We start from the raw sequence: 8,095 nt of genomic DNA, 5'->3' as shown, positions 1-8,095 counted from the left end.
CTCTCTCTCTCTCTCTCTCTGCCTGCTTCTCTGCCTACTTGTGATCTCTCTCTGTCAAATAAATAAATAAAATCTTTAAAAAAAAAAAAAAGAATAATGTGCTACAATTTCAAAATAATAATCTTTCTCAGGCCAGACATCCTACAAAACAGGTCAAGGATCAGTTATATCTTTGTATCCACTGTGTTGGTTACCAGCTCTACTCCATATTTTTCACCAGCAGAGAACCAGTCTGAAAACAGACTTAATCTCTGAGGCTTGCAGGGAAGCAGGGAACAGTCCTCCTCCATCCCATCTGTATATTGCTTTGACAACAAGTTTGTAAAGGATAACTTTTCATCACATAGGGACAAGAATTAGCCAGATATTGCTTTTTGATGTTGATCTTATTTTTAACCCTTAAATCATCTCTCAGATTCTAGAACGAATTCTCTAATCTTTCATTGGTTGTTGATATTTAATTGTTACAGCACAGTTCTGATATAGGAAGATGATTCTGATATCCTTTTCATTTGTTATTTTCAAGTTGATTTAGAAAAGAAAAAAAAACAACAACTCTGTACTACATTTACTTTCTTATGGTAGTCATGGTCTGTTTGAAAACATTTTTTATAAGTAAAGTATTTCTTTACTAAGCAATTACTTTTTGAACACCTGTCGTATGACTATGATTGTTGAAGACATTTTGGGGACAGTAAGGAAAGATGAAAATACAATGCAGTTAGGAATATACAAGTTTATGTGGTAAGTACAAGAAGGGGCCATAATTATCTATATATGCATATTATATATGTATGTGTGTCAATGTGTGTACATATGTATGTATATATTGAGGAATGTGACATTCGTAAATGATCTAATATTGGGCTAGAAATTTCTAGTTCAATAAGAGCCACTGATAGAAATTTAAATTTTAAATTAAAGTTAATTAATTTTAACTAATTACATTAAAAGCTTTCGTTTCAAATTAAATTAAAATTAATTTAAACACAGAAGGTATAAAATGAATTGGAAAATCTAAATTATCTCTCTGAACTCTCCTTTTACTCCCGATTCCTGGACCATTTTGTTGGTGGTGAGTGCTTTTCAGGTTTTAGGTCCTCTTCCACCAGACATAAATAGGATATTTGATAAAAGAAGAGGGCAGGGGAGTTAAAAGGAACTCACTCTTTTATTGACACATTAACAAACAATGAAAGCAACAAATCCAACCTTTTCCTTCTCTTTTTTATATACACTATAAGACAAAGTTAAAACTTTTTTTTTAACTAGGCAAAGAATTTTATTAACCTTACTTCAAACTTTAATCCCAGGCTTCATCAGCTTAACTAGCTGCAAAGAATGAATTGTGTATAAGCAAAAACTGGAAAGAGCTGCAGTGTCCAAGGGGCTTGGACTTAAAAATATTAGAAATCTAGGTTTTATCGGATCCGTGAATGAAATTTTTAAAAGCAGTCATAAAATGAAAAAGCAGCTCCCAGTAACTTCTTCAAGTTTTGTTTTTTTCAGAAGCTGATTCAATTCAGTTTGCTTCATTCTTGGGAGCTTCATCAAGATTCTCCACGAAATCTGAAACTTCATCATCATCATCCTCTGCAAGAGCAAGTGGGGCTTTTGCTTCCACAGACTGTGTGGGCAGAGCTTCAGCCAGTCTTCTTAAATTAGTCAAACTGTCTGTATCAAGTTGGCTTAAGATACTGGGCAGCATTTCCTTCCACTGCTCTGTGTCAGCGTGGCCTGGAATGATGAAAGTGTTCACTGCCAGGGATGCCTGACCTTTACGGTTGTGAAAATAGATCGCAGTTTCTTGATTTGTGAACATATTCCCTTCTTCAGTACCAGAGATATTGTTTGCCCCTGACTTCTTTAAGAAGAACTGATGTTTTGGGCTGGCTGGCTCAGTGGGTTAAGCCTCTGCCTTCAGCTCAGGTCATGATCTTAGGGTGCTCAGATCAAGCCCCACGTGTGGTTCCCTGGACAGCTGGGAACCTGCTTCCCTCTCTCCCTCTAACTCCAATCCCAGTTTGTGCTCTCTTCTCTCTCTCTCTCTCTCTCTCTCTCAAATAAGTAAAATCTTAAAAAAAAAAAAAAAGAACTGAGGTTTTTTGTCATCTTCTGTAGCCATTCTATGAACCACCTACTTTTGGCAAACAGTTCCTTTCCTACCAATGCTCGTGTGTGCTTGCAGTTTGGCGAGTTTCTCCTAGTTTATGAGACTTCCTCTCAACTTGCTGGAGCAGAAATGGGTATGAGGGGGACTAGCATCAGGGCTAGGTGGGTCTCAGGGGAACCAGCGGAGAGAGATTAAGTGTACATTTGCAGGGATGCAAGATGGCAGCTCCACGGTAAAAACTTCTTAAACAATTTTGAAAACAATTAAAAAATTCATGTCTGTTTTTATTGGTGAATTATCAAAAGGTTTTCCTTGTAACAGGAGCAATTTATTTATCCATGAAAAGCCCCAAATATTCGCTAAATGCTTGCGAGACATTTCAAGAACACACAGGTAAATATTGTCAAATCAGTTCTAAATTCAGAAAATCTCGGGCAGACTTTCTGGTTACAGGTTTAGGGACCTCCCATACTAGCCAGAATAATCATTGCTAGAGTAGGTTAGGAGCATGCATGCACTAGCAAGCCGCAGGGTGAATCTTAGGATTAGGAGTTGTGGTTTAAAAGTTACTTGCACACATCCTGTAGTAAAAATAGCAAGGTGCACAACAGCCTTACACCGGCGATGCTAGTGTTCACACCAGGTTTCCTGGAATCTGGTTCCTGAGGCACAGCCACATAGAACAGCCTCCTGCTTCTTCTCCTTCCCCTGAGCTGAATTTTCTCATCATAACAACTTGCTTACCTAGAGCCACAGTATCTGATGGGCTTTTCAGGCCAATAGGGTTGAGCTTATTTTTTTTGGTCAGTCCTCACCTGTAGTCTCCAAGTCCCTAAAATGACAAAAGGGTGTCCCACCTTTACCCAGAAGCTACCACAAGTCTTCCATTTCTCCAAACCTATCAGTTGAGAATAAACAAGGCAATGAGAACCATAAGCGAAAGCTAATATACACAATAGTACTCAATAGTCACCAAAAGAACAAACTAACAAGTAGTTCTCAGGTAAAAGTTCAGGAAAATTCATACATTTAAATACAGAAATAATATTTTCCTTGGATCTTGAACAAAATCAAAATTAAAATAAATAACCGGTGGAAAAATATGGGGGAGGAAAGAGTAAAAGAATATACGTATAAATATATGTATAAAGAATATATGTATAAAAGAATGTATGTATTTATTTAAATGTGTTTATGATGCTCAGAGGCTTACAGAATGATTAGGGCTACAGTTAGGGTAAACCGTATATCTGGGTTTGCCAGGGACAGTTGTGGATGTTGCCTAATCCTGGTGTAATTACAAATAACATCCTACTCTTAAAAGTGTATCAATTTGGATAATAAAATCTCATGGATTATTCTATCTATAGTTAGATAAGTCATCATGGTGAAGATGAATTATAAAATAAAAAAAAATTTTTTTAAATCAACTTGTGGAAAGCAGTGAGTCAGCATTAGACTGTGAAATTAGGAGACAAGGATTTGAGGTTGAGTCTGCAGAGCTTTGCGTGGGTGAAAATGAATATATTCGCTTTTGTGGAGCACAGTGTTTGACTTTAAATGTTACAGAAAATGAGATCAACTAAGCAGAGAGAATCCTAGTGATTAAGAATTTTGAAGCCCATAATTTAGAATTCTAATTAGACTTTAGCCAGCAGTTATTTTCCTTCTCAGAAGAGGAGCTTTTCTCCAATTGATATGGAAGAATTCTTGATTCTTGTTGCTTCAGAAAGTCTCATAGTCTGAACGATATATGGACTAAGTTGATGCCCATGAAAATTATGAGGAGTCAAAAGGTAAGAAATCAAAATCTAAACTATAGACACTGAGGGTAAGACAAAAGCAGCATGTCCTCTCAAGTGATAGATACACACTCCATGTACTTCTGAAGTATAAAGAAAGAGAACATCACTCTAATTACTAATTAGTAATATGCATCAAGATTTTTAATTCCAATGAACTCTACTTCTTTATTGACTTTTCTCCTACTTATCTCTCAATGAAAGAGATAAAAGCAAAATTTTAAGCCAAGAGTAAAACACATCTTAGGTTATGGAGAATTAGCACCATGCCTTTTGGGCAAATGGCATAGAAATTCGTATCAAGAGCATATATGTCCATAACTCTTAGCTTATTAATGGTCCTCAAAAATTAATTATAATGAAAGAAAGACAATTATAAATATACAAAGCCCAATACACAAAATATTACTTGCAATAGTGTTTGTAATACAAAAATTAAGCAACCTATGGTATATTAAGTAATATTAAGTATTAACTTAATAGTTAATGGTTAATAGTTAACTATTAAGTTAATAATTAATATTAAGTAAGTATTAAGTAATACACATAATTGCATGTTTCTTATAGTACAATTTCCTTAAAAACTAGAATGTAAGAGTACAGAAGTAAATGCAATTTTTTTAGTTCAGTGATTTTATAGATTTTTCTCTATCTTAAAAACTTCCTGTAATGCCATTTTCTCCAGTTAACTCCATTTTAAAATAAAAATAAAAATAACAAAGAATTCACATTGGCCTAACAAATAATTGAGAATGTAAGACATTAAAGTTTGAAGTTAATTTCTGTAAGATGAAAAATTAAGCACTTGTGAAATGACTATTTCTCTGCTTCTTTCTATACATAATAATGAGGTAAAACCTCAGTGTGTTGACAAAGACCATAGGCTGAGTCACAGGCTAGGAATTTTGTCACTTTTCTGCCAACAGCTAATTTTGACTAAAATTTCTTGAGTGGTTTCTCATCTGTAAACTGATGAATCTGAACTTAAGTAACTACTGGTCTATAAACTTTTTTAAAAAGAAAGAAAATTTTAAATATATGAACATCTGTTATCACTAGCAATTGTTACTAATTACACTGCCATTGTATGTTATATTTGTAAACCTGCATTTATCATTTTATGTTTATCGTATATTTTTACAGATCACTGATAAATCCAAGAATATACAGTTTTAATATAAATGCTATAAAAATGATAGTATCATCCTCAGCTTAGAAAAAAATAGCTATCCTCTCTCCCTTCTTATTGTATGCGTACTGGTATATCAGGAAGCTGTTATGCAAAAAACGGCTCACATGCCTTGTGACATTCTCACTCTTTACTAAATGAAACAAAAGATAAAAAGCCCCCTGGGTAGAATGTCCCTAATGAACAGAGTTGACATTAAAATGTGACAGGCTGACAGAGAGAATGAACTGAAGAACTCAAACATTCTTATTGCATTTGTATGAATAATCAAAAGATGGGAGACAAGCAAAATTACTGTCTTAATTTATTTTGTCACTGTAATATACATTTTAATTGACACAAAAGTTGTATAAAAGTTCACTTTTGAAGACTGTTGAATTCACAATAATGCATTCATGTAGAAGGTACATGATAGCTTAAGCAAAGGCAGGGTCTAGGCCATATACATATTTTCTATGTGTAGTAGCATGTCCTCAATGCATCTTTATTTAATGAACAATTACTAACTAATACTGAGATGTAAGTTCCATGGGAGCAGGGATTTTTTTTTTTTTTTTTTGGTCTCTTCTGCTGACTGATATATACTAAGCTCCTAGACAAGTGATTGGCACATAATAGGTCTCAATAAAATTTGTTGAAACAATAGATGACCCGGGGGGGGGGGAGAAATTCCCACTTACTTGTTGAGTAATATTATTACTAAAATGTCCTTTTTCAAAAAATATAGTGGTTAGGGGGATCTGGCTTGGTCAACCTGTTAAGCATCCAACTTTTTATTTTGGCTCAGGTCAGGATCTCCGGGTGTTGTGCCCAAATTCTCGTGTCCGAGAGACCACCAAGGAGCTAACACCGATGCAATCACAGGAGGGTTTATTCGACAAGCTTAAACTTGGGCCCAAGTATACCACACACAGCGGAATAGGGACTTGGACTCTGAACCAGATTACAGTCAGAGTTTTTAAAGGCAGAGGAGGGGTGGACTTGGTGGTAGATGAGGACAAAGGGGATTAGGGATGATGTAAGTCTCTAAGGAATTTTGGAAGCAAGGTCTCCAGGACCTTGAGGGGCTAGCTATTGTTGGGAGAAAGGTTATTTATTACCAGTAGTAAAAGTCTTCTCGTGAGACCCTTTAGATGTCTATCAGTGGATCATACGCTTGGGAATGATTGCTGACACTATCTTGGAGGTTTAGAGATAAAGTTTCCTAAAGGAATTATTAAAGTAGACTTACAGGGTCCTGGTTAAAACTGTTGGTGTAGGGGGACGACTGGGTGGCTCAGTTGGTTAAGCAGCTGCCTTCGGCTCAGGTCATGATCCCAGGGTCCTGGGATTGAGTCCCACATCAGGCTCCTTGCTTGGCAGGGAGCCTGCTTCTCCCTCTGACTCTGCCTGCCTCTCTGTCTGCCTGTGCTCACTCGCTCTCTCCCTCTGTCTCTGACAAATAAATAAATAAAATCTTTAAAAAAAAAAAAAAAAAAAAAACTGTTGGAGTAGGGGGCCCGTCAGGCTAGGATTGTCCTTAGCAAAACCTCCATGTGAGGGCAGTTGAGTCCCCAGGGAAGAGCCACTCTGTTTCAAGGGCTTGTCAGTAGGTAAGGAATTTTAATGATTTTCCTCTGCCTGTTTCCCACATCATTCCCCCCTGAACAATTTGACCCTTAAATCTTTAAGGTTGTAGAAGGTGGGAGGTCTCATCTTCTGTAACTTCTTCCTGCTGAATAGGGGTGTAGAGTTGTCCCTACCTACTCGGGTCAATACTGGTCAGTTGGGGAATGTGTAGGGGAGTTAGGAAAGACAAAGGCAGCTGAGTCCAGGGGAGGCTGCTCCAATGATCTTCCCAAGTGGAAAGTATCATCTGTGGAAGTTATGACAACGAAGGAGTTGAAGTCAGGTGAGGAGACACGGGAGAAAAATAGCAAAACATGGTTAGTGTAACAAAAAGAAAATAAAGCTCAAATAAGGTTTTTTTTGCTATTTGAAAAAAACCCTTTTCCAGTCCAGGGGTTTAAATCAATCATTAAAGGAGAGAGGGACTGTTTAAAGTGCTAACCTGAGTAGGTCAGAACCCAAGAAATATTTTGTGATAATCTGGAACATCAAGATGGCTGCACTTACGTCATGGCTAGACTTGAGGTGGGTATAGCCTTGTTTTTCTTGGCCTCCACATGGGTTGTGAGATAGATTCCCACATTGGGCTCTGCACTGGGCATGGGGCCTACTCAGGATTCTCTCTCTAACTGCCCCCTCTGTCTTAAAAAAATATATAAAAATATAAATAAATAATGTTTAGAAAGAAGCTTAGCCATTTAGCTGGGGAAATAACAAAAAGGTATAGTGAATGCAAAAGTAGATGAACACAGGCCTATGAGCTACCTTCAATCTTTAGCATGAGTTGTTAGATTACTGGATATGTAAATGTTTTCAATAAGTTCTTTATAAAATGGGGTGATAAGGATATTAGCAAGTCATGTAGCTATCTGATTGTGTTTACTGGTTATTTATTGGTGAATATCCAAAACTTGGTGGCTTAAACAACAATGAAATTTAATAGCTCTTCTGGTTTTTGTGAATCAGATATTTGGGGATAGCTTGGCTGGACAGTGCTGACTCAGTGTCAGCCCAGATGTCAACAAGAGCGACTGTCATCCCACAGCTTGTTTAGGGTTTTAGAATCTACTTTAAAGGTGGCTTACTCTCATGACTGACCAGCAAGAGATCTCAGAGTCTCCACACCTGGGCTTTCCCAGGGCTTCTGAGGAAGCCTCACAACATGGGAGCTTGCTTCCCCCAGAATAAGTGATAAAGAAAGCTGAACAAAGAATTTGCAGTGTCTTTTGTGACCTAGCCTAGGAAATAACACTGTCAGTTTCATGGTATTCTATTCCTTTGAAGAGAGTCACTAAATACAGCCCACATTCAGAAAAGGGAGGAAAAAAAAAAAAAGAAAAGAAAAGAAAAGCGAGGACTTTGGCTGCCTTTTTTGCAGGGAAG

General features: G+C 36.9%; 1 protein-coding gene across 1 annotated transcript; it reads right to left on the bottom strand.

Annotated features, from left to right (window-relative positions):
* Positions 1 to 1,522: 1,522 nt before the first annotated feature.
* On the bottom strand, positions 1,523 to 1,953 carry LOC122901937 (transcription factor BTF3-like). Its single transcript, XM_044240998.1, has one exon. It carries the CDS (start codon positions 1,820 to 1,822, stop codon positions 1,523 to 1,525), a length of 300 nt encoding a protein of 99 aa, XP_044096933.1. The 5' UTR covers positions 1,823 to 1,953.
* Positions 1,954 to 8,095: the final 6,142 nt, after the last annotated feature.

Source organism: Neovison vison, chromosome 3 (genome assembly GCF_020171115.1).
Source record: "Neovison vison isolate M4711 chromosome 3, ASM_NN_V1, whole genome shotgun sequence".
NCBI classification, from domain to species: domain Eukaryota; kingdom Metazoa; phylum Chordata; class Mammalia; order Carnivora; family Mustelidae; genus Neogale; species Neogale vison.
Note: the sequence above shows the minus strand (reverse complement) of the source record. Positions and strands in the feature narration are given on the sequence as shown.